Raw genomic sequence first — 25,485 nt, forward strand, 5'->3', positions numbered from 1 at the left:
AAAATGGATTTGATTTTTGATTATAAATGTGATCTATTCCAAAGAGAGTGAATATTGTTTTTATGGTACTGTTAATTGAAATATGATCACACATGGATTTATGTCAATTATACAGGTGGCCAGAATAAATTGGATAGAAATTACAACAGGAAATGTTAAATCCAATATCAACAAGTGTAAAATTTGTTATGGGCTTTGTAATATAGACATTTATACCAGTGTAAAGATGTTATTTTAGGTCAGGGTATCTTAAAACGTTGAACGTGTCGTTTTCGTTTTGCTGGGGAAAAAAAATCACACCATGTCTAGAGTTTTTTCCCACCCGTGTCCTGCAGATGGCGCTGAACTTTCAATAACCAGCCCGACCGCACAGGAAGTAGAGAAACTAGCAATTAGCAGTTAGCCAGCCGTTAGCAACCTAAAGGGACGAGTTTGCGTCAAAACTCTCAACTCGAAATGCTTTATAATGCATCATGAAGTGCAGTAAAGTTTCATTTAATTAGAAGAAGTGCTTGTTGTCGTTAAAACCATGTCGGGAAGAAAACGAACAAAAGATAGGGAGAGTGAGGACAGAAGGGAGCACAAGAAACACAAGACATCCAAAAATGAACTGGACAAACTGAAGACACAAACGAAGAAACTCAACCAAGAGGTACAAAAACTGAAACACATCGAGACTTTGTAAGTGACTTTAAATACTACTTCACATTAAAGAAAGATAATTTCTACGTGTTGAGTTAAAAAAAAAAAAGAAATTAATTTCTTTATTTTCTTCTGTGCAGTTATGAAAAACCCCCACCAGGGTTCATTAAGGTACCGTTTTGAAATGCATACAAACTCATAAAATGCTTTTCACTAAAGGTTTCCTTTAAATTTCCTCCCTTATTAATAACATTTTGTGTTTACAGGAGCACGAGGAAAAACCAGAAGACTGTATTCCTGCTGATCCTGGAAATGAAGACGCCAGGAACTTCCTGGCAAACGCCCCCACCAAGGGGCTCTGGATGCCTCTGGGGAAGGAGGTGAAGGTGATGCAGTGTGAGTGCATTCAGTTACCCTCTACCTGCATTTATTCTGATTGGAACAAAAATGTGCTCTACATTTGTTAAGCGGGATTTTTCACAAGCATATTGCAGTTCTGATTAGCTAAACTCCCAATACAACACATGTTTATGTAAAAGTGTTCATAGAGCGTGTTCTGGCTAGCACTGCGCTATTGCAAATACTTTGTCATCACAGTTTTTTCCCCAAGAACTATTTGGAATGCAGTATTTGTTGTATTTTACATTTCAAGTGTCATGAATTGACTCAGTACATCCCTAAAATATACACCAGGCTTGTTAGATGGAGTCTCACAATAAGCCCAAATAATGCTAGAGGTAACAAAGTGTTGGAAGCATCGTATTGACTGAAAAAAAAAAAAAATTGAGAAGGGTGGAATGATTGTTGCAGTATTCAACAATCATATTACTACATCCCAGTTAACTTGGTGTCCTGCAGTCTGGGACGGAATAGAATTTATTTTTTTCTTTCTCAGATCTGGATAACTTTAAATTAAAATAGATCATTGAAATGTATTTGGATTTCCAGACTTCTTTCTGTCTCTTATTGTCTGTTAATTGTGTACATTTATGTGTCCATTAATCTATTCTTCGATCCATGTATAATTGTGATATATGCATTTGAAAACCTACCTACTCATCCCTTTATCTTGCAGTACATCTAGTTCTCTCTGTTTTTTTTTTATTCTATCTGTCCATCTTCTCTACAGAGCAAACATTTGTCCATTTGTTTATTGATCCATTCCTCTCTTTTCCATTCATTAATGTTTAAAGACTCACCAGTGTAGAAAAATCCACTATAAATTCGTAGAACCAAACTTTCTGGCCTATTGGGCTTTGTCATTGATTCTAATATATTTCATGAAAGCATAAAATCTCAGCAGGGAATTATTGGAATGAACCATTTACTAATCGGCAAATTTTCCACTCAGTTCCTCAAAGTCTAACATTTTGAGGATAGATTCCTTTTTCTGTCATTACGATCTAACGTTTTGAGGAACTGGTGGTACATCATATTTTCAAATATTCAGGCTTGAAACATATATCATGAATCTGGATTTCTGTCCAAACATTTACGTCCGTGGTCTTAATTCTTTTCTGTAAGATCTCAGTGAGACCAGCAGTGTTTCATTTCTAATGAAATTAATCTATTGTCCATTTCAGTGAGAGCCTTTTTTAAATGTTTTGCCTTTGAGAGGAGCATGTAAAAGACCTGCAACTACATGATTTCACTCTAAAGGTCACGCAGATAGTTTGTATCTATTTGTGGGAAAACCAATGTTGAAATGAGAGTAAGCCTTAAACTAAAATAATCATAAATTATTGTTAAACATCAAACTATGCAGTACCATTTCCCGAAAGCACTACTACATGTATTAAAGTACATTCAGTAAAAATAAATTAGTTGTAGGTGACAGTAGATATATGGTCTTTTTTTATAAAGACCATAGCTTTAGTTTTAAAGCGCCAACATGACTTGACAGTAAATCCTCACCAGTGACTCCGCAGAAATCTCGGAAGATAATAAAACCTCATATAAACACTTGTGATTGATTTTTCTGGCTAACAGGAGAGAGAGCCTAGTAATGGCGTTGTAGAGATAACATTCTGTTGTTGTGACACATTAAATAGTGTCATTATACTCTGGGTCCATTCATTCCTTCATCCCACACATTGTCATGCTGCTGGAACAGTCAGGGACTCTTGAGAGCACACAGAAGGTCTCTCCACTAAACTGGCATTTGTTCAAAAGACTCTGTCTTTTTTTCTCTATCTTAGCCCAGTAAGTAAATAAGAGACATTATTGTTCATGTGCTGAATCATCTGGTGTAGATTCTCAGGCATCTAGGACATGACAAGTAATGAAGTAGAAGGGAATTCACCTTCTTGTGTCTTTGAAGACATTCCACTATTCATTCCAAAGCCTTCTTAAGTTTTGAATATAGTTTGAAGTCGCAGACTTATATGTTAATGATAGAATAATCACTAATAGGACCATTAAAAAAAAATACTTTAAGGGTTCTATTAGGAAGATCCAGTGTCGGACAGAATTACTACATCCCTGCAGTTTCTGTCTGTCTGCTAAAGTTTTATTTTGAACCTAAATGTATTATTTACTAGTTAGTTTGGAGACACTCAATTCTTTAAAGATCGGAACTGGTCCGATTCCTTTTTTTATCAGCTCAAAACAGGTGGAAAAAAGTTGTATTCAATAAATTTGTTAAAAGTTTAAAAGATAATTTTATAAAAATACCTATCCACGCACAGGGTTTTTATGCACCTTTTTTTAGTTCAATAACAATAAGATTTAAAAAAAAATTCTTATCAGCTGGTTAAACCTCAAAGAAAATCCCAAATTATCATCAGCCTGCAAGTGTCTGATTGGTGCACCTCTGGTTTGGTTCTCATGAAGCTGAATGATTTAATCTTGCACTCGCTGTGGCAAGCAGCAAGCTGTTGACTAAAGACAAAAGACAATCTTTTTTTATTATTATTTTTGGGGCCTGCCATAGTAAAGCATAGGAGAGCATTGAAATGCCTCCATGCAATGCATGGAGGCATCTGTCTATGTGTTATTATAATACATTCCTTTCACTGTTAATGCAGCTCGTACCGCTGTGTGCACCCCCACCATATATACTCGTCATGCGGGTTATTACTTCTATTGTGTTTGTGTGTGTTTTATTTTTTTGTCATGCGTTGAATGTTAAATGGCATTATTTAGGCTAACATTAGCATTTTGGCTAATTTTAGTTTATACACTAATTTTAACATACTGAATGGAGTACGTCCATGTTGCGCAACATGCTTGTGACTCTCCACATGCTGTTGAGAACATTGTAGCTTACTTCAGCATTGATGCTAATTTATAGCACCAGGATGCTGGGTTCCAACTTACAGGCACACCTTGGTAGGCCCCTTCAGAAATGTTCCAGTTTTAAATTAATATTACTACTTGTCTTTCTGCAGGTTGGAGGTGCAAGCGCTATGGTCACAGGACAGGAGACAGGGAGTGTCCTTTCTTCATTAAAGGCAACCAGAAACTGGAGCAGTTCAGAGTTGTGAGTTTAACTCCTATTGATGTGAAACAACTTCACTAATGATTGCAACAGACTGTAATGCAGCTTGGCTGCCTATTGCCTGAGACAGAAGAGAACTCTTTGTGGAAAAACTCAGCCTCTGCAATGATTACTATAAGTGCAGTTTTGTCTTTTTTTATCTCTTTTATTGTCTTAGTCTTTCTAAAAGTGCTTACAAAACATTGCTTGGAATTTGCAGGGGCAGCCCTTTTCTATTATAGGAATGGTAGCAACTAATCTCTTTTTCTTCCTTTTAATCATACATTTTTAATTCGTAGGCTCATGAAGATCCCATGTATGACTTAATCCGAGAAAACAAAAGAAATGAAAAAGAAACCAGGTAAGCATGTTTTGTTTTTGTTTTTGTTTTTTTACGTCAGCATGATTCATATAGGTACACGTTTTAAACAGGAAGAAAGCCTTTTCTCAGCCACCCTCAGGTAGCCAAGACCTCTGTACAGTTAAGACGCTGCCATTTATGTTTGTTGCTCCTCCAGCAGGTTTTGGTCAATTTCAGATGACCTGGAAATAATGTCACAGCGGCTGGTTCTCTGTGCCCTCTGCTAACAAATAGGGTTTGACACCAGGATGTTTGAAAGTGAGGTTAGTTCACCATGAAAACGCGCTGTGGGGGTGCCTGAGTGCATGCAGAGCAGCAGCAGCACACTCACATGTGTGTGTGTGTGTGTGTCTCAGCTTGCATTACAAAAAAGGTTATTGAAAGGCCAGAAGCATTTTAAAGTTTAAGCTACGCAGCTCCCTGCCACATTCATGTTGGCCTTTTCTTTGAAGTGAAGGTGAGAACCTGAGCTGGTGTGTCTTGTACTTGCATGAGCGGCGTTAGATTTGGTCATTCAAATAACTTCTTCAGCGCTAACGCAAAGATTCGTACTTCACCGAGGTGGTTACATTGTTTCTGTTGACACTTGTTTTTCCTCATCTCTGTCCTTGATTTATTTGATTTATTTTTTTTTTTTTGTCATGCTCAAATTGAGTCTTCACTGTCCCTTTTTATTCGTCTGGGTTCGGAGGGATGAGAGAACGTTAGCAAAAGCCTTAATTATATTTCCCCAATTTTAATTTTCCGTCCAGTCCATTATTAAAAACTTTAATTTCATTGTTTTAGTACATAAATTCCATCAGTTCCTTTTTATTTCCTCAAGTTAAATTTATGACTTTTAGGATTTAAATTTAAGACTGACATGAATAAAAAAAAATATTAAGGTAAAATTGCTAATAAACTGAAGTGTAACAAACATCTAAAACTTTATCCAAACTATAAGGCGGCAGATGCAATTAATCTACTTGCATTAAAAGAATAAGACGGAAACTTAGCTGAAGATTTGTAGCTTAAATGATTCTGATAGTCTGACAAAGACAATCTGTTCAAGCGTAAAGCGCAATTTTCATGATATTTTATTAAAAGAAAAAGGTTTCTTGTGCGCTCACTAATGGTAGTCTAAACTGTTTCATTTTTATTTCCCTTGAAACAGTCCTCTTAACAAGCAACCAAGAAGTGGGGCCTGCTGAGTAGAAGGTCGGCGAGGGTTCTGACTTTTTGTAGCTTTTATGTTTATATTTATAAACAAATCCCATTATTAAAATGATTCAACATCTTTACACCAAAAGAAAATATAAAGGAAATTTCTCAGAGGAAATGAAAGCACTGGATTCATTCAGTGTGCAGAAACACATTTAAAAAAAAGAAACCTAAATCAGATTTAAAGGTTATTATGTAAGCGTGGACAATTAAATGATTATTGATCACCTCTGACATTTGAAGAAAATCATCTCAATGTAGCTTCAGCTTTATTTCTCCTTTCTTAGTCAATTGTTTGTGTCACCTCCTCCTCTTTTTAAAAACGAATTACATGATTTTCTTGTGGGAATTTACTGTTTACAGTAAGCATGGAATTTTTAAAAAAAATTTAAGTTTAAAATATTTAAAGGTTCAGGTCTAGGCCATTGTGTTGTTTTTGTGGTCTTCATTGCAAGGACACTTATAACGTTTCGCTGTAACATTTCAAGCGTTCTTTTCTTCAATGCTTATGGCTTCCCGTAGGATCACTTGTCAAGTTTTTCTTGCAGGATCTCTTGACATTGTGTGAGCCGCTCGAGTCTGTCTCTCCCTAATTTCTGACGGATTGTTTCTTTGTAGTACGTCGTCCATCTTTTTATAAGATGGAAGTGGGCGGGGATGTTTGTTTGGTCTGCAAGACCTAAAGCTGTCATCTTTGTAATTTTCGGTTGGCTGCAACATTTACAAGCGTATTTCTCCGTTTTAGGTATGGGGTACTGCATAGGGGCAGCATCATGCTGTGGGGCTGAATGTTTTGGCAGTACTTCCTATTAATCGTTCACTCCACAAATCTGACCTTAAAAGACAAGTTACACTAAGGAAGCCATTGTCGAGCAAAGGCCTGAAAGAATGACTTTTTGGAAAAAAGTCCAAAAAGTCAGAGGCGAGAAAAGAAGGATGCAGCTACACATGCTACTGAACACGTAAAATTGAATCATGGTCATCAAAACATATTGGTGCTAAAAATACTATTTCTCTTATGCCTGACCGAAGTGACACTATTGGGGGGGAAAGGACTCTGTCTGGCTCGCCGTCCTGAGGATTTAACCCGGCTGTATTTCCTCCCAGATCCGGCCGTGGTGCCTCCTCCTTTCATCCTCTCTTCTTTACAGGATTCAGCAACTGCAGCAGCTGCTCCAGGACACCACCTCTTCCTCCTCAGACTCGGACAGCTCTTCCTCGTCGTCGTCTTCTTCTTCGGACCATCATCGCAAGAAGAGGAAAAAAAGGAAGGACAAGAAGAAGAAGGAGAAGAAAAAGAAGAAAAGGAAGCGAAAGCACAAATCGTCCAAAACCGACAACTCCGATTCAGACTGAAGCTGATGTAGGAAGGGCAAAATGTGGAACTTGGATGTAAAATCCAGTTTGTCCTGCAGAGTGCTCTGGGGAGGCTCATTTAAGCCTTTCTCAGAGAATTCACACTGTAAAACTGTAAATCCACTATGCATGACTTCTCTCAGCTGTTTGGTTCCCCTCTCTGTCATGATTTGGCCAGATCTGCATGATGATATGAAGACAAAAAAAAGAAGCATTATTTCTGATTGTACTTTTATTTCTTTTATGTTAAGCTGTTCATTTCATCCAACAGTGATTGTAGACGTGTTGAATTCAGAGAGGTGGAAAAACTCCTAATAAAAAGCAGCAGTTGGTTCATGTTTTCCGCTGCAGCCAGAATGTTTGAATGCTTGTAAAGGCCCAGAAATGTTTGGAATGACTTGAGGTTGGAATATGCTTATTTGCTCTATAAAAAAAAAAGACCACAGAAATGAGAAAAGATTGTATGTGAATAAATTGTCTGTGTCCAGAGGATAAAGAAGTCTCTTTTATTTTATACTTTGTAGCTGTACAAAAAAATGTCTGTCATCTTTGGCCTCGATTTAATGCGCTTGACTTTTTTTTTTTTTTTTTGTGGGGGTTTGATATTTTGAACATGGTGTTGAGAAGCTGTGTGGAGCTCAGACCATTAAGAGAGAACCGGGCTGACCTTTCTGCAAGTAGCCACAACATTTTTCCTCTGAACATCTCTGGTTTACTGAATACTGCAGTGTTTCTGAAATGCTCCTCTTTACTCCGCGATCCCAACAACATGGAGTAGCCCACGATTAAGAATTTGTTATATTTTGTCAAAAAAAAAAACTCACCAAGAGTATGTACTCCGCTTTTTAAATTTGTACTGCTATTGCCAGAATCTGTATTTTGTCTAGGGGGGAAAAAACAAATTTTAAAGAAAAATTAATATGTTTTAATGGTGTGTTTATATAGCTTACAATTTAGTCTAGAGAGAGTAAGTGCAGAGTAATTTTGAACCCTTGCCACAGATTCTCTTGGCTGTAGGCTTGGACTTTGGCTGGACCATTATTACTTGTGGATATGTTTTGATTTAAACCATTTCCTTGCTGTATTTTCTGGTTCCAAAAGCGTACATGTTGGGTCTTATTTGAGTAGAACACCTTCCTCCACATGTTTGTAGCGTTTCCGTTCGTGCCAACATTGAAACAGGACAGCTTTTTGGCTTTGTGTGATCATCAACTTTCCTGTGGCCTCTCTTCCATTCATGTCTTGGCAGGGTTGTCGACGTACCATCCTTTTTTTTTTTTCATTTTTTCAGAATGTATGTCGAGCGGTTCTCTGTGACATGTTTAAAGTAGAGGTTGCACAGTGACAGTTCTTGTATGAATGTTGCCGTGGGCGCAGTCCTGCATAAAGCATTTCTCTCCATTCCCAGCAGTAAGAAAGGGAGGTCTTCTCAACACATGGGGGCTCCAACTACCCACTGACAGCACATGTGTAAAAGCAATAGAAAACTTGTTCTTGCGCACACCGCTTGCTTTTGTTTTCCTGGGCGGCTGCTCGTATAGCCCATTTTAAAAAAAAATAAAAAAGAAACAGCCATGTGTGATAGTATTATAAACTAACACCTGATTTAACCATCTCCACAACTTTATCCCTGACCTAGCTGGTGTATTCTTAGGTCTTTTGTGATGCTGCTTGTTCATTAATGTTCTCAAATGTCTGAGGTCTTCGCAGAACAACTTTCAAATCACACTGGTCCATTGAAGGCAAGTAAAGTTGGTTTTTATTTAGAGGGTGTTTAAGGCATATGCTACACTTTTTAGAGTGTTACTTGTACAAATGTTCCTTCCACCTCAGAATTGTACTTTATGTTGGTCTAATAGTGTTAAGGTTTGTGGTTGAAACATGACAAAACGTGAAAAAAAGTCTAAGGCCCTCTCTGTATTAAAACCAACAAAGTTAGGTATTTAGGAAAATTTGAGGAAGTCTGATACTTTCCTTCCCCACCAACATGTGTCCCTGTGGAAATAAACTGGAAACATTCCCTCTTCCTAATGGCCCTGATAGTGAGACAATTACGGCAGACCAACAGGGACCAGCCAAACCAGATTTCCATTTAGATTCGAGTCTGGAGCCTCGTGAGCCGTTCCAACGGCTGTCGGGAAAATACGTGTGTTTCTGTGAGAAATTGTATCAAAGCGTGACAGATCATCCGGTCAGGAGAGCCATTTTCGCTGCCGATTCTGAGCAACATAGTTTTCATTTATCCTTTCATCTCACTCCCCTCTTTGCTTGTGCACCTTCTATGGCAGCTGCTCTGTTTCTTGTTTAATTTTTTTTTTTTTTTTCATTCTTGTGCTTTCATTGAAATGCAGAGATAAATCCCCTTCGGTGAAACGGTCAAGTTTAGGACGATGAATCTCTCAGATGAGATCAGCTCACAGGGAGGTGCCGCCACATGCAGAGCCTTTGGTCAGTGGAATCGTTTTATTAAAGCAGTTTGTCATTTTGGACAAGAGGCAGGTCAGACTCAATGTCCTGCCTCACACACTTAAGTTTGGCCTCTGCACACTGCTTTTGAACATAGAAGATTTTTTTATGATCACAAACTCATCCTAGAAATCACCTTTTCTAAGGTTGCCAAGGAAAGAACCATGAAAAAAAAAGGATTTTACATAATTAAAAAAAAAAAAACCTTTCAGTAGTGCCAGTCAAAAATGAACAGAAGACGTAACCTGAACATCCCAGGAATCCTCATATGAGATTAATCCAAAATACGTCTCAAAATTAGGGGGGATAAAAGTTCAAAAAGAAACGGGAAGACTTCTCCAACAGCCTCATGTGAACTCATAAGACAAACGACGGAGAGAAAAACAACTCACTCCCTAAAGCGCCGGCTTCATCTGTTAAACCTGGCGGTGCCTCTGTCGTGGCTTGAGCGAGTCTTTCTGATAATAGAGCTGGCATGGTGGGGTTTATTGTCTCTCTCCAAATAGAATGTGAGCAGGATGGTATAGAAGAGCCTTCTGCCTGCTCAGCCTCAGCCAAGTGCATCACACAACTCTCCAGTCTTCGAAGAAAAGCATCAAAAAGCTGAAGCGACTGAGGAACTTTACAGGGTGAAAAGGGGAGTTATGGTGGGCTGGTGGGCAAATAGCAACCCCCAAACATTAAAGCATGTTTGTTGCAGCAAGTTAACTAGTTCAACTAAATGTGCAATAAAATATACATGACTTTTCTACTATTTTTTTGGGATTTTGTTACAAAATCACCACAAAATTCAGTGTAATTTCATTTGGGGTTTCATCTGGTAGATCAAGACAAGGTAGCACATAAATGCCCCAATCAAAGTCCAGATCTGAATCTAATAAAGAATCCATAGGAAGACCCAAACATGAATTTTCACAGACACTCTCTCAATCCAATCTGACTTTATTGGAGCTGTTTTACACAGAAGAGCGGGCACAGATGTCAGTCTCTAGACGTGGAAAAGACTCACAGATAGAAGTGACTGCAGCAAAATGTGTTTCTATTGACTCAGAACAATAGTTTTTTGTTGTTGTTGTTTTCAGTTTTTGAATGATATTTTCTTTCAATTTCACAATCAGGCCACACTGTGCTCGTCTATCACATAAAACCCCAATAAAATATATCGAGCTTTGTGGGTACATGACAGAAATGTTCAAAGGGAAGTTATAACTTTTGTGAAGAACTGTTTTCGGGGAGGGGGGGACATAAAAGATCTAAAGTGGGTAACAATAGTGACTCTTACTGCTTTGTCTTCGCTTTGCCAAATGCATTAGCTGGCTCTTTCAAACTTTATGCGTCTTAAAAACTACTCATCTGCTTCTTTAAAATCGCAGATGAAAGGACAACTTTGTCAGACCAGTTTAAGATTTAGTTTCTTAAACTGTCACAAAAAGAAGAGATCGCAGTGCCTCACTTAAGTATAGAAATGGCTTTCCTTTATGAGGCAATTAATTCTCCTCTTTGAATTGTTTATGGCTGACCTGTGTCACAGGATGCGCATCCCCCCCCCACCCCCGACCCCCTTTATCTTTGGATCGTTCCTTCCTTGGACGCCCAGTGTGCTCGGCCAAACGAACAGCTTAGCTGAGGACACAGGCCGTCATTAAAATAAGCTGAGGGTTTTGCATCCCGTGCTTTTCAGAAAGCAGAGCCCAGACAGCAAGAGAGGGCACTGGGAGCTCTCTGCTGGGTGTGTCGCTTCAGATTATTTAGCAGGAGGAACAGGGCTCCTGTATAATCCCCCTCCTGCTGCTCCTGCTGTGTGATAAGCAGCACCACTGTCTACCGCGAGACACCACTTCTTTATCCCCCACCGTGCATACACACACACACGCACACACACACACACACACACGCACACACAAACACACAGAGACCAAGGGTTCAATATAGCAAACAGCAGGTAATTACCAAAAAAAAAAAATTAAGGGCAAGTGGCCCCATCTGGCCCTGCGGAGTTGTTGCCTGTGATACACAGAGGCCCTCGGGTTTGTCCTCTGATGAAACTGCGAAATAAAGAGGCGCATGTCCCTCAGTGAGCTGTACCAGGATTGCTCCCAACATAATGTAACATTAGAAGGTCATAATCTCACCCTCCGAACGGCAGGCCAGATAGAGCGCTCAATAATTGTGAATTATTGAAGCCGTTGTCCCCGTTTACTTTTCCTCGCCTGCAGGAGTGGACATAGATATGCCTTTTGTTTGATCCATCAAAATGAAAAATAAACCCAGGTGCCACCCATAATGTGTTGACCTATGTCCCCTCATGCGGTCCGAAGCATTTGTTGTGGGCAGGACGGTGTACATGTTAATCTATGCTACTGAAAAGTAGCTTAGAATTAGTCACATTTATCAATCATTTTTGGTTTAATGTTATCAAACGTGTAAGGAAGCATTGTTAAAGGCTCACAGAAACTGTCCATAAGTCTGTTTTGTTCTAGTTTTTTATGGCAGGGCTAGTCTTTGCTAATAGCATCGTTGCTCGTCTGTGGACCTTGTTGTCCTCACAGCCTCTCATGTACAGTATGTGCAGGAAATAGGAAGGAAAGAGACTTGAAATTGAATCCAGGACAAACGGGTCAAGAACTCCTGCATCTGCAGCAGGTGTGGTGCTCTACCAACCGAGCCGTCGCCTGCTGGACTTTCTTATTGCTAAAGGGAAGCTGTTCCTTTCCACTATCAATTTGTGCCTGTTTGTTTGGATTTCACTAGTAGATTAAAGGTAATCTCCTTATTTCCTTGGATAAACTTTTTTTTTTTTCGTTAATTTGCATTACCTGATCTATGCCTGTATGCTTGTTTGTAATGGCAGTTTTTGAGTTTTCCTGGGATGGAAAGTGGCTTGTCCACGGTGTCCCGCTCCACCTGTGACCATGCAGGATTAAAAGGATATTTCAAGACTTTTGGACTAAAGCTCTGTGAATATGTTAAAAGCAGATAGTACCGTACCCAAGGTAAATAACTCTTTATTCTGGTAAAAGAGTTTTTAGGTTGATAGTAAAATCATTTACCAACAGAATTTATGTGATAACATTTAGAGCATTCTTGTATTTTGTCTCTGAACCCAACTGAGTGTGGCTGAGTACTGATCTTTATCAGAAACAATGATGTCATATAGGTAAAAGCAGGTGATCAAATAAAAAGTGTCAATTTGTGCCTACATGGGACCGATTTTACCCCTGGGGTGGGACACAAATCAGGGCAGTCCTGCACATACCATGTAAAACAGTTCCCCATTCCAACTTCCTGTATATGCATGAAAGCAATACAAAACTTGTTCCAGGAACAACAGACAGTTTTTTTTTTCTTTTTATCTCTGATTTCTGGTGCACCTCCTTTCTCACGCCCCCCCTGGTCAACTGCACATTTACTCCACATCAAAAACCCTTAATGGACATTTTTGAAATATAAATGTAATATGTTAAACGTGTTTTTGTTTTTTTTTTTGTTTGTTTGTTTGTTTTTAATCGTCTGCTTTTTGTGTTTGTTTTGTGTCGCTGCTCCCTTCGTGAATCCTGCGTATCTGGCAGCACCGAGGCAGCCAGCAGACGGCAGAAGAAAGGAGGAAGTGGAAACATCAGCACTATCTCTTCAGGGTGGGAGGAAACACCAAAGAGTGGCACACAGACACACGCACGGAGCGTCGCAGCGGCACACACACAAACTCCGGACATCAGCGCTGTAGGGGAAGAAGTGTCCTCCTCGACTCGACAGGTTTGTTCAGTCACGTTTCCGTTTTTTATATATAAATATATATATTTGCGGCTTACATTCAGCTTCACCTTGCTTTGTGTTATGCGCTAATTGTTGATGTACCGCGATGTTTTGGTTCTGTTTTGCCTCACAGAGCCTTTTTCTCCCCCGTGTGTGTTGGTTACATTGTAGCGGGATATTTCTGTGTTTCCTGTCGGTTCTCTCTCTCCCTCTCTTCCTCTGTCTGTCTCTCTCTCTCTCTCCGCGGCTTTCTCCTTCACCCGCTGCACGTCGCTTACTTTGTGAAGTGGCCTTTAGCGGCTTTTGGGCGCCGTGTTCCCCCCTCTGTTTTTGTATTGACACGCATGCCTGTTGTTCTGTATGGAGAGCCATCGCTGTGTCATTCACAGCGGCTTTCACACCCAAACGCGTTTCAGCCGCGGCGGAGGAATTAAAGTGGCCGGTGGATTGTTCGCCCTGCGCTTCTTTGAGTTCTGGTTTCGTGAAACAAGTGCGCAGCGGCCGTGGAAGTTGCGTGTTTCGCAGGGACGTTATGCGCAGCGAGGAAGCTGACGTTCCCGCTGCCCTCCTCGGGCTTGTTTGCAGAACAAGTGCGCGTTTGTTGTTCTGGATTCAGAAAGTGCAAGCACCTATAGATGCCTTCATTAGCGGTCTCCGACTCCGGCCCCGTCAGGCTGGCCGCGCTGTGGGCCAAGAGGAAAGCTGATGAGCACTGAAAGCCCCTCTGCTTTTCTTTTACATCACACCGATCCACGTGTGCGTTGCAGTTGCGTTCATCGCATTTTCGTCTCCTTCGCATCTCTGCGTGAGAAGTTTCCGAAGGCTTTTGCCTTCGTTCCTATTATATGCATCAGATTTATGTGTCAGAAACTTTTGGGAAGTGTTGCGTTTTTACTGGAGGCAAAGAAACATGATCACCGATATGCAGGTTGGTTGCTTGATGGCTTCTGTAGCCCATGTATTACATCTGATATGAGGGAAGCTTCCCCTGTTTGACCTGTTGTTTTTACTGAAAGTGGTTTTTTTTTTCATTGCGTTTATTTAAGAGGATAGATTTCCCAACATTAATTGATTTTGGGTGTGAAAGCTTGTTGGCATGAGTAAGATATAATTGCAAAGCTGTTTAATCAGCGGAGTGACACGGTTCCTAATCTGTAAGGTTTACTTCGGCATGGTCCACATTTGGGAGCTATAACTCCATCCCTTCTTTGGAGGCTGTGTACAAGGTTAAGGGATGTGTTCATAGAAAAGTTTGGCTATTCTTTAAGAAGCATATCTGGGAGGTCAGACACCAATGTAGGACAAGAAGTGGTCTTTTGATTCATTCCTTCCAAAAAGGGTTCTGACGGATTGAGTTTCCAGTAAGTTTCCGAGGAGCTTCTTAAACGTTGGAATGATACACAAGTGAGACTTTTGGCTCGTGCTTTTATGTTGTGAGGCAGTTTGATGTGCAGGCTATAACCAATGACTTCATCATACTTACATTTCAACTTAAAAATTGGCACAATGTGAATTTTCTTCTTTTTTTTTAAAGATATTCTAGTCTACTTAGGAGGTACGGTAGAAATCGTACCTTCATTTATGCAACTTTAAATGACGGGCAAAGTTGGAAGTTGTTCCATGTCCGTCTGTTTCTCTTCTTGCATGTTTTGCATGTTGCACTTCGTTTTTTGTTGAGTTCTCCGTAGTTTATGTACCCCAAAGAAATTACTCTTGGTAGCACACTTGTTTTTAGTGTTTTCTTTTTTAATCTGGGTGACTCACAGAATATGGAAAAAAAAGAAAGATGTTAATATAGAATGAGTGAAATAAATCACTGGTGCGCACTTTGTAAATATCTGTTTTAAATTTCAGATTTTGGATACAATATCAAGTCTTTTCAATTGAACAGGTTCAAGTCTGATTCAGGCCCCCAAGTCATTGTTGTAAAAGACCAAGTCACAAGTCACATGACTCGAGTCCCCACCTCTGAAATCTCCTAGTGTTGTTTCTGTTTTTGCTAGCTAGCAATAGCGCTGTAGCACACCTACCCGTTTCAGGAAGTTGGGGCAAAACAAGAATTTAAAACCTCTGAGTCTTTTGCTTCATAGCTCATGGAGTCGTTTATGGTGTGCTTAATGAATTTTGCACTTTGTGAACCATTTTGATCGATAGTGACTTTAATGAGCGTGTTCAGTGGCTTCCTGTAGTCGTTGCTGAGGACATTCCTTTTAATACTCTCGATGTTGCTGTGATACAAGTTCATCTGGCGCTGAGTCATCAGCTGGTGGCTCAGCTGTGAAAAACTGGAGATATTGCCCTTTGCTACAGACATATGCATAAAATATAATGCATCCAAGCTGTGGAGCATTAGCTCTGACTTTGAGCATGGTTCCTAGTGAGAACAAAAATGTGTTTCCCTTCTTTCCCGTTTTTATGGAGACTATGTAATCTAACTCATTCTTCTGTTGGGCATCAGATGCAGACTGAGCCGCCAAGCCCCACTGCATTATTTTCTTATAACAGCTGAATTTAAAACACGATTTCTTGGTTTATTTAAAAGCTTACGTTTTCTGCCGGTGCATTATCACCTCTCATTCTTGAGAGTTGTCGTGTACATGAATGTCTGTGTGCCACTGAAATGCAGCAGTGTCTTTTTTTTTTCCTTTGTGTGTTTGCAGACAAGAGACAACTTTACTTTAGATTAATTTGCTTTGCTTTTATGCTAATTAAAGGTTTTTCTACGCTACACAGAAGCTACATGTACTCGACTAGCTAATCCTATTCGATCTTACGAGACATAAATCTATTTGTCTGTAGGTAAAAATAAGCATACTAAAACAAATAAGCCATTACAACTCCTGGAATCGGACCGTTTTTCCCCTTCACACTTCATTCTCTTCTTTTCAGTTATCTAAGCAACTTCTGGTAGTTATAGTTAGATACTAATGAAGCACTTACTTTGATAGCTCATCATGCATGTTTTCTGTGTCGAACCAGTCTAACGACTAGCACAAGTAAATGTGAGGATTACGAAGAAAACTACAGGACTGTGTGCAGTCCTGTCTTAGTTTCTTCTGGGCCTGAATCCGTGGAGGATCTCATCACAGAAAGTTATCGCTCTCTTCTTCATTTAATTAGTACATCAGGTTAAAGTGTGAATTGCTGCTGCGACTTTCTATCAGGGACATGCTTGAATGATGAAACGACGACCCTGAGGAGTGACCTACGGGGAGATTAATTGTAAGGTCAGCGTCGTGTGGGTAGTTCTCATTTCACCGAGCTCTATAACCTTTTGTTCTGCGTGATTGTGATTCTCCGTCGAGGCAACGTGATGAACTTGTAGCTCGCATCTTTTCAAGCCGTTCCTTATGAATACTACGGAGGAAGCCCGTTGAGATACAGCATCACAAACTGCATTAGTCTGAGAGGCTCTAAGGGTGGCTTATTGCTAAGAGTTCTGACTATGCTTCCCAGCATTGCAACTAACATTTAATTTAAACTAATATGAAGCTTAAATGCTGTGACAGACTGGCGACCTGTCCAGGGTTGTCTTACCCTTCCGTTGGTTCCCACAACGTTACCGCGTTAAAACCGTTAGGCCTCTGTGCTTCTATTACATTATTCGCTTGGCAGACATTAAGAGTTCACCGAGTCGTAAAATAAACGTTATCTTACAGACGTGCTCAATTAAGCACTCGCACCCCGACGTCTACCTGCCTTACCGACAGGTTTTTTTTTACTTTTACCACATACTGTAATTGTCTTTGAGATTCTTCACAGTTCTTTATTACATCAGAGGAATGCAAACGGTGCAGAAAATGCCCTGTTTGCAGAGGAGCACATGGGGAGTTTGAAGAGGAAGGCTCGCTTCAGCACAGAGCTGATGGCGTTGAAGCTGAAAATGCTGTAATACCTCATTAAGTATTTAAACATGTCAGGAAACAACCTTTGTAAACTTTGTTTTTATTTCTCGTGTGTATTCTTGTAGCACTTTAGTTATTTCAGTTTTCTGTTTATTGAGAGTATCACTTTTGTTTGGGTTTTTCTTTGTGTGTGGTGTGCATTTTTATTCGGCCACGCTGAATACCTTGGAGAACCGTCTTTTACTGCAGCTTATGCATAGGAAGTTTCTTGGCTTCGTGTCTCTTGTCAGCTTTACAATTCTCAAGACAAAATGTCTTTCCAAACAATCAACTCTGTCCAGCTTTACTGTCCACAGCATGGTGCTGCCACCGCCATGTTTCACAGTAGATATGATGGTTTTAACATTAGTGTTTAACTTTGGTTTCATCTCACCAGAGCGCGTGCTTCCTGTGTACTCTCTGCAACTTTTTCAGATTTACCATTTTATTTCATTTTGTTAGAATGTATCAGCACAAAGGGGGCTGATAACAAATGCACACTCTTTTTTTTTATTAATATTTTCACATGTAGGAGATACGAAACATCATTTTCCTTCAACTTAATTTTGTGGATGTGTCACATAAAACCGCCTGTAAAATGTACTAATATTAGTTTTTTTTTATTTTTATTATTAAATGTGGAAAAGTTTCAAAGAGCATAAATACTTTTTTTAAGGGACTGTGTATTAAAGTTTGCCGGTTTTAGCTCACTCTTCTACTGAACAGGTATATACAACTTAGCTGTCTAGCTTTGCATGATTCAGCGTAGCAGAAGCATCACATTTCACTTTAACAGCCACCTGAGGGACTTGTATGTCAAAAAGAATGCACACCCATGCAAAAAGCAGTTTTATTAGCCTCAGCGAAGCTCATTTTCTTGTTAGCTAGCTTTCCTAAATAAATATTTCTTTACCTCTATGCGGTGTTACACTTCCAACAGCAGCAATGAACTGCCTGAGATTTAAAGAGCTAGGCAAAACACAACATCCTCGACTTGCATCATGAATTAAAAGCCAAATAGACACATTAAAAAAAAACAGAAATTGAGTGCTTTGATCCCCCTTTTTTTTTTTTTTTAGATATTCAGGTCTATTCCAGAAAATCTGATTTATGGACAGAAACTGAGTGGCTGGGATGGGTTTTTGGGGCTACAAGTGCTTACTCCTTAAGCACTTGTAACCAATTAGTAGTAACACATGTTAGATTTTATTGTGTATCTATCTGACTCATGCCTCCCTGTTTGGCATCCTCTCACCACCTTCCGAAGTGCAGTCTCGCCAATTTCTTGCAGTTCTCGTCACATTCCCCGTCCTTGCAGGTTGTCGTCGTTCTCTCATTAGCTTACTCTCCTTTGAGTGCACGGTTTCCATCAGTTTTAACACTTTTCTCCCTCCATCTTTTGCGCTTCCCTCTCATTTGCTATTGCACAGCCCTCATCCTCCTCCTCGTCCTCCCCCAATCCCTTCATCCACTTTCTCCTTCTCAGTTGTCACTCCCCAGGGGAAGTGGAGGTATGTAAATTGTTTTCTCCTTCATTTATGCCCCGCTTGCTATCTGCCCATCTTCGTGAGCCACCCCCCGCCTCCTTTCTTTTTTCCTAAAAGCTTAGAATCGCACCATTAAATAACAGAAACGGGGAAACTTCCCAAAGTCTTTTTCCGCAGCAATTAAAATCGTGTGTTAAATGATGAATCTTTGCGGTATCTTCTTGTCCTGAACGCATTGAAGCCCCTGTCGTTCTGTAGCTTGAAGGTGGACTCATTTGCAGTTCCAAATTGGATGAATGTTGCCTTGCATAATTGCTCCCTGTGGTATGAAGTTAATTAAAACAGTGTGTAGGTACTAAAGGTGCAATGGGACGGCGCTAGACAGCCGAGCAGACAAAGGTGGGTGAGAAGACATCTCAAAGGTAATGTTGTCATGTTCTGCTCTACGTTTTGCCTCTGGTAATATTCATGTAAATCACCGCGTAGCCAGAGTCCCGGGCCTTCTTTTATGTCCTCTTCCCCTCGTCTCACCACACAGGTTTTCTGCTGGAGATTGAAAGAGATAAATACTTTATCTTGTGAATCATTTCCGTCGTGATCATTAGCCTGACCGAGTGATGAACCAATATTAGAAGAAATACAACAATCAGGCCTTTTCTGGCGAAAACCAGTATGTTTTCTGTAAAGGCCATGAAAAAATGAACCAGTTCCAAGCTTTAGCTGATTGGGTTGGTGCATCTTTAGCTTTCACTTTTCTGGCAAATTACAGCGTTTTATATAACCTCCTGGTATTTATAGTAGTTCATGATGGCATTCTAAGACATTCTAAAAGTTTCCCAGTACATTTTGTAGCAAAACAGGCCCACAGTATATCATACTTAACAGTGTCCGAAAGATCTTTTCCCACATTTATACCATAAGTCAAGATCTAACTGGATTGTATATTGCCAAAAAAGATCTTACGTTGTCTGACTAAAGCCTGGTTTCAGTTTAAGTCCCAAATGACTTAAAGTTTTCATGTTCACATTTGTGATTGTAAGGGACATAAAGGCCTTTTCGTAGTATCCCTCTGGATGTAGCTTTGGCAATTTGGGGCAATATGGACTTAAGATAATGTGATATTTTGTTGTATTAAAAATATTTTGTTGATGATAATAAATGTGTCAGGAAAAAGTATTCTTAAATTCATCATAATTACAGATACCGCTCTAAAAATAAAATTACTAATTATCAACAGGCTGTCTTCTTTGCACCATTTACACAAATGTGTGCAGTTGTAACTCCCACAATTGGAAATAATATTTGGATCCCTTGGCACTGGGAGTTTACAAACATCAGACTATGTCTATATGTTGTTAAATTTCAGTTTTATTAGGCTAATGATGTTCCTCTTCAAGACTTGTCAGATTTCCAGATGCTTTTAGCTTTTTAATTATTACACTGACTATAGATGTGGGTAAGTTTATGTGAGTAGTAGCTGAGTAGCTACTTTCCTTGCACCATTTCCTGACTTATCAAGTTATGTGTGGGTGATTGGGTTTCCAATTTTGAAAAGTGGCTTGGAGAAACTGACCTCAGTATCACGCTACATATATACAATTAATTTTTAAAAAGTAGTAAGTAGAATTTAAAAAAAGCTTTACAGTTTGTTATTGCTCTGTTTTTTTAACTAACTGTTTGATTTACTTTTTGTTTTTTTCACATGCTAAAATATATATTTCAGTTGAACGGAAAAGCAAAAACAATTTGTGGAAAAAATGGTATCTAACTAAGTAAAATGTATTTCAGTGGGTCATATTACTAATATGGTATTTTTCCCCCCCACGTTAAATTAAAATTATTCAGATTAATGGTTGGATTTTACACATATTTGCGTGCGAGGTTGTGCTTTTGCTATCAGGATCTGCCACTGTAAGAATGGATTTCAACACGTAAGCCCTTTGCATGTGCATGCTCTTTCCCCAGGGCGTTCAGGATCTACTGTAAGTAAATCTGGGGACCCCGAGGTGGAGTTTTCTGTCCCGACTTCATGCGGCGGGAAGACAGCCTAAAAGACCCAGAAACCGATACGGACGCCTTTGTGTGCTTGCCCTTGCCGCTGCATTCCAGCTGCGGAGCTTGGTAAACACAGAGAGAGCCCGTTTGAACAGTGTATCTCTATGTTTGTGGTATTTAGGCTTTCCCAGCTAAAAGCCTTTCAGCCTCAAACCCTACTGACCCACCATGATAAACGGTTACAGAAAGAGCCTCTCAGTCAAACGGATAAAGTTCTCCTCTCACCCCCCCAAAAAACAGCGCGGGGATGTTTGAGATGACATAGAATCCTGGGGTTTTTAAAAGACAACCGAGTCTGTGAGGGTCGACTTGGCGTGTTGGTGATCTTGTTCTTATGTGATGACGGTTGCGCATTGTGTGTGATTTATAGCATTTGTGCACATGTGCACCAGGAAGCAGAATTTCGCTGCTGTGTCAGTTTTTATGGGTTGCCTGCATCATTTTTGCTGCATAGGTTCATGCTGGTGAGTTTTGTAGGAGCTAATCGCAGGTTTTTTTTCTGCAGCAATTACCCACCGAGTGAGTCTCTTTGTGTGCGTTTTAGTAACAGATGCTTCTTCAAACCATGTGAGCACTGTTCAGTAATACGGCTCAATGCTTGATTGGTTATTTTCCGTAGACAGCTGCTTTTGTGGTTAGTTCAATAACTTACTACTACTACTTTAAGTGTCCATTCTCCTGTTTGCCCCATTTCTGTGTCCATGACGATCGTCACTCAGGCAGTTCATGAGTCCTGATTTCTGTCACTTGAAAGAGGTCTAAGAATTAAGCATGGATATGTTTTTGTTGGAACGTTATCAAAGCAGAAACCCCAACAGTTCTAGATTGAGACGTTGCAAACCTTTTGCTTCTTCACATCGTTGAAGCTGGCGTCTGTTCGCTGAATTGCATTTTGCAATGCGACTTGCGGCCTGTACTCAGCAGGGATGCAGCCTTCTGAGTACTTTTCTCGCTGACGTCATCAGACATTTGTAGTTTTGTCCCATTTCCCTCTTGTATTGTGTGTCTTCGGAATGGGCGATTAAAGGCTTAGATGGAAGCATAACAAAGTCCTTAAACATTCCCAAGGTTTAAAGGATTTCCTCTTGTAAGATCAGCAGGTGCTTGAATGCTCCCAGTCACTTTAGGATCTTTTAACCCCTTTGTTCAGACTTGAAGAATTGAACAACTTCCATTTCCAATAGCAAAAACTGGAAAATCTTGAAATGAGTTGGTAACCTACAACATCGGAACATCTTTGCAAAATGCAAGACAATAAAATTCTACTTTCCTTTTTAAAATATCGTGTGAAAGCCCTTAAATAAATAGTTTGCAAAGGACAGTAAATAAACGCAAAACTCTGAACAAACTCACTGGTGAAAGCGCAGACAGTTGAGCAAGTCAGCAGATCAGAGCTGCCATTGTTGACTGCTGTCGTGTCGTAAATGTGCCTGTGGTTTGCCAAATTGAAACGAACATTTGTCTTTTGACCAGAAACTGTGAGCTTGAAGAAAAGCCTGGCAAGCTCTGAGCTGTTTTTGTTCAGAGTGAAATGGAAACCCTGCCATGAGAATGTTGACTGATATCGGTCGAATTGTTAAGCATACCACAAACTGAAGGCTGGTGCGGCAGTGGGCTCATAAGGAAAAGTAAGAGTTGTTGTATTTTTCATCTTCTCGCTCAAGCGCATGCTGTCTATGTGTTTCCAGCTATGAAGTTCACCTCAGGATATAACTCCATTTTTCAGTAACTTGGCCAGGTACGGCTAAAACTAGGAAAACTAAGTTAAAAGGGCGAGTAAGAACTTATAGATTTGCAAACCTTTTCAAGACGGTGAAGGTAAATCCCAATGAAATGAACTTTGGGGTCAGGGCAGGAGACAAAATTAGTTTTTTTTCCACAATGCTGTTTGCTAAACAAGCTGCTTAATTCTTTTCAGCAGTGCCTCGCTCATGGTGCATCTGTGATGAGGTTTGTGTGTTTTTTTGCAACTTCACTTTTTTTTAAACGATGCCTGTTGCATCAGGCTAAAAGTCAACTTTCACTAGCATTAGCCTCTAGAGTGCTGGAGGCAGTGGACAGAGTTTGATGTTTCTTTCTCCATGCTGGGAGTAAAAGGATGTAAAAAAAAAATTTTTCCTTTCGTCAACATTTTGGTTTTGAGATTTTCTTGGTTTTCTGGCTGTTTTCAATTTTATAACTGTAGAATAAACATCCATCCATCCATCCATTTTCTTTACACCCTTGTCCCTTAGTGGGGTCGGGAGGGTTGCTGTGTCTATCTCCAGCTAACGTTCCGGGCGAGAGGCGGGGTCACCCTGGACAGGTCACCAGTCTGTCACAGGGCAACACGGAGACACACAGGACACACAACCATGCACACACACACTCACATAGAATCAACAGTGAAAAAAAAAGTACTTCATGGGAAGGAGAAACTATGATTTTACAATTTGTTCTGTCATTAATTTTTATAACATGTAAAGCATGCTCAGTAATTAACGTCCTGTAAATTGAAAGCGTATTTCTGGAAAAATTAAATATTTCATTCGCTCAAATATATTTTCTGAAAAAAAAAAAAAAAAAAAGAATTACACCCAAGTAAATCTGACTCTGAATTTCTATAGAGGCGGATATTTACAAGTTCCTACAGGAACGATGGATGAACGATGTCTCTGCTCAGATTTATCGTCCCACTCGCTGTGGCCGAAAGAGAACCTAAAGCCTAGTCTTCAGACGGCTAATTACAAAGTTTTCTATTAACTTTTTGAACAGAGTTCCCACCTATATAAATCTGGCTTTTAATTAATGTATCGCCCAAGATAACAGATTTAAACCCATTCTGTCACTACTCAAGGCTTGCCATGTGATTTAGCAGCAGGTTTTTTTTTTCATTAAACTAGTCAAGGCTGCAGAGGAAGGGAGAAAGAGAGAGAGATTGAGGACGAGTGGAGCGCGCCTCACAACGCGCCAAGGTCATCATCTCGCCTGTTCCTTTTTGCTGGGAAACTGTAAGTCTTGGACTGAAGATGTGTTGCATTATGCTGGAGCTTCTTGAGAGACTCTGAATAAATCAAAACAGAGAAGGACACCTAAAACACTCTCGTTTTTTTTTTTTTGCTCTCACACTTTCTGTCTTTATGTCTTTCTTAAATTAACTTATTCAACAAAAAAAACAAACATTTTTCAATAATTTAGTGGAATGAAAAACGATCTACTCGAGTGCTTTTCCTTAGCCATACTGACCACTCAAAGCATTTTACACTAGAGTCGCATTCAACCAGCTGCACTCGCAATTGGTACACATCCACTTTGATATGGAGGTTTGTGAGCAAGTTGGGGTTTAGCACAACATCGTGTGATGGTGGAGGAAGCTTGAAATGAACTCGCAGCTTACAGATTTCGTTGATCATTTCAGAGTGTTCTCCTCATGCCTGTTCTGAGCATCCAGTTAGCACTTTACTTAAAGTAATGATGTTTTGGTAAAAAAAAATATTTGTGTGAAATTTCTATTTGCCTAATAAGAATGTCAGAGATGCAGCATGTGATATTCTTGGATCTGCAGTTTTTGTAAGCAGAATTGTATGCTTCAGTTTGAAATGGTGACACTGTAGTGCTATTTTTTGGACGATCCCAGGACTTTCATAGCGACGGCAACTGAGGCTGCAGTGAATGAAACTCACGCATTCTGCCGAATTCTGGTAATATTTTTACTGTACTTCGTCTGCGTTGTCTGATTTTGAGTTTTTAGCATTGAAAAAAACATGTAAATATTCCCCAGTTTCTTATCCGCTGTGCCCACACATTGAGCACCCGCGGCGGCAGCGTTAGTCAGGACGTCTGGGATAGATCCACTTGCTTAAAGCTTCATGAGTTATCTTTCTTGCTCTTGCCGTTAAGCTGAGTAGCAGCCTGAGGTGAGCTCCTGTTGTTGTTAACAGGCCGTGAAGTGAAACTATGGTAATCCTCATACCCTGGCGGTGCCTTGGTGGCAACAAAAAAATGTTGATAAGCGTTGCGTCTGCGAAACAGCCACAGCCAGGATTATTCTTCTATTAGCTTTGCCAACGATTTGCTAAAGGTCGTGTTGATCTCTGACCGATGTGGAACAACAGGTCAGCAAGTGTATGCTAATGGATGGATTTTTTTGTTTGTTTTTTTTCCTCGGGCAGGGTGAAGTCTTGGTTCATGTTTTCATTTGCTCCCAAGTTTATTTTCTGTCTTCAGAGTTTGCGGTCATAAGAAAATGGATTTCAAATTTGTCACTGGATATTTCCCTAGTTGTTTTAAATTAAGTCCAAAATGCAAACAGTAGCTATATAGTTAAGCTGTTAGACGTTTGCTTTAACATACTGAAAAATAACATGGTGTCAAAATCAGGAGAAAAATTAAACAGGTTTGTGAGAGTCACCATTTAGGGTGCAGGTTTTTCTTCTGCCTGCTGGTACTAATCGGTATTTGTGCTTTCTTATCGCTCTCTCCTGCTGCTACGGTTGTGTGTGGAGCTACAGGTTTTTCCTACCATCTGAGACTAAACATCCAGTGATTGTTTTGGCTCTCTCAGACTCAGCTGAGACGCCACCGTTTGTGGCCCGAGCAGATCCCCCATCTGTGAGCCACCTGCTTTACCTCGTGTCACCCTGGCCGCTCGCCGGCGTCCACGCATCAGACTTTCCTCCGTTTCCTGCTGATGTTGCGCACTGTCCACACGCCTGGCCCTCATCTTGCACTTCCCCGCTGCCCTGCACCGAAGGATAAATGCGGCTGCATCTCGGCTCGTCGTGCTCGGCTCTCATCGAGAGCAGAGGTACAGCGATGGCAGAC

General features: G+C 40.1%; 2 protein-coding genes across 6 annotated transcripts in view; both read left to right on the forward strand.

Moving 5' to 3' along the window:
- The first annotated feature begins 355 nt into the window (after window positions 1-355).
- rp9 (RP9 pre-mRNA splicing factor) lies at window positions 356-8,612 on the forward strand. The gene is made up of 6 exons (XM_008421811.3): window positions 356-681; window positions 783-813; window positions 909-1,038; window positions 4,032-4,123; window positions 4,420-4,481; window positions 6,833-8,612. Exons 1-6 carry the CDS (start codon window positions 530-532, stop codon window positions 7,035-7,037), a joined length of 672 nt encoding a protein of 223 aa, XP_008420033.1. The 5' UTR covers window positions 356-529; the 3' UTR covers window positions 7,038-8,612.
- A 4,479-nt stretch (window positions 8,613-13,091) lies between these two features.
- elmo1 (engulfment and cell motility 1 (ced-12 homolog, C. elegans)) overlaps window positions 13,092-25,485 on the forward strand; it is a 98,398-nt gene continuing 86,004 nt past the window's right edge. For 2 of the 5 annotated variants that reach the window (XM_008421812.3, XM_008421815.3), the window contains exon 1: window positions 13,092-13,256. The gene's annotated coding sequence lies outside the window, so the exon portion shown is untranslated. Of the gene's footprint in view, window positions 13,257-13,610; window positions 14,185-25,485 lie in introns of those variants that run through there. The other 3 variants (XM_008421816.3, XM_008421817.3, XM_081612973.1) reach the window with 2 other exon arrangements.

This window comes from Poecilia reticulata, chromosome 11, assembly GCF_904066995.2.
Source record: "Poecilia reticulata chromosome 11, P_reticulata-male-v2, whole genome shotgun sequence".
NCBI classification, from domain to species: domain Eukaryota; kingdom Metazoa; phylum Chordata; class Actinopteri; order Cyprinodontiformes; family Poeciliidae; genus Poecilia; species Poecilia reticulata.

Excerpts from the sequence above, each read along its gene's own strand:
- rp9 (XM_008421811.3), top strand. The coding sequence starts at position 530 with ATGTCGGGAAGAAAACGAACAAAAGATAGGGAGAGTGAGGACAGAAGG. Across the intron at positions 682-782 it reads CTGAAACACATCGAGACTTT|TTATGAAAAACCCCCACCAG; the intron begins GTAAGTGACTTT and ends TCTTCTGTGCAG. Across the intron at positions 4,124-4,419 it reads AACTGGAGCAGTTCAGAGTT|GCTCATGAAGATCCCATGTA; the intron begins GTGAGTTTAACT and ends TTTAATTCGTAG.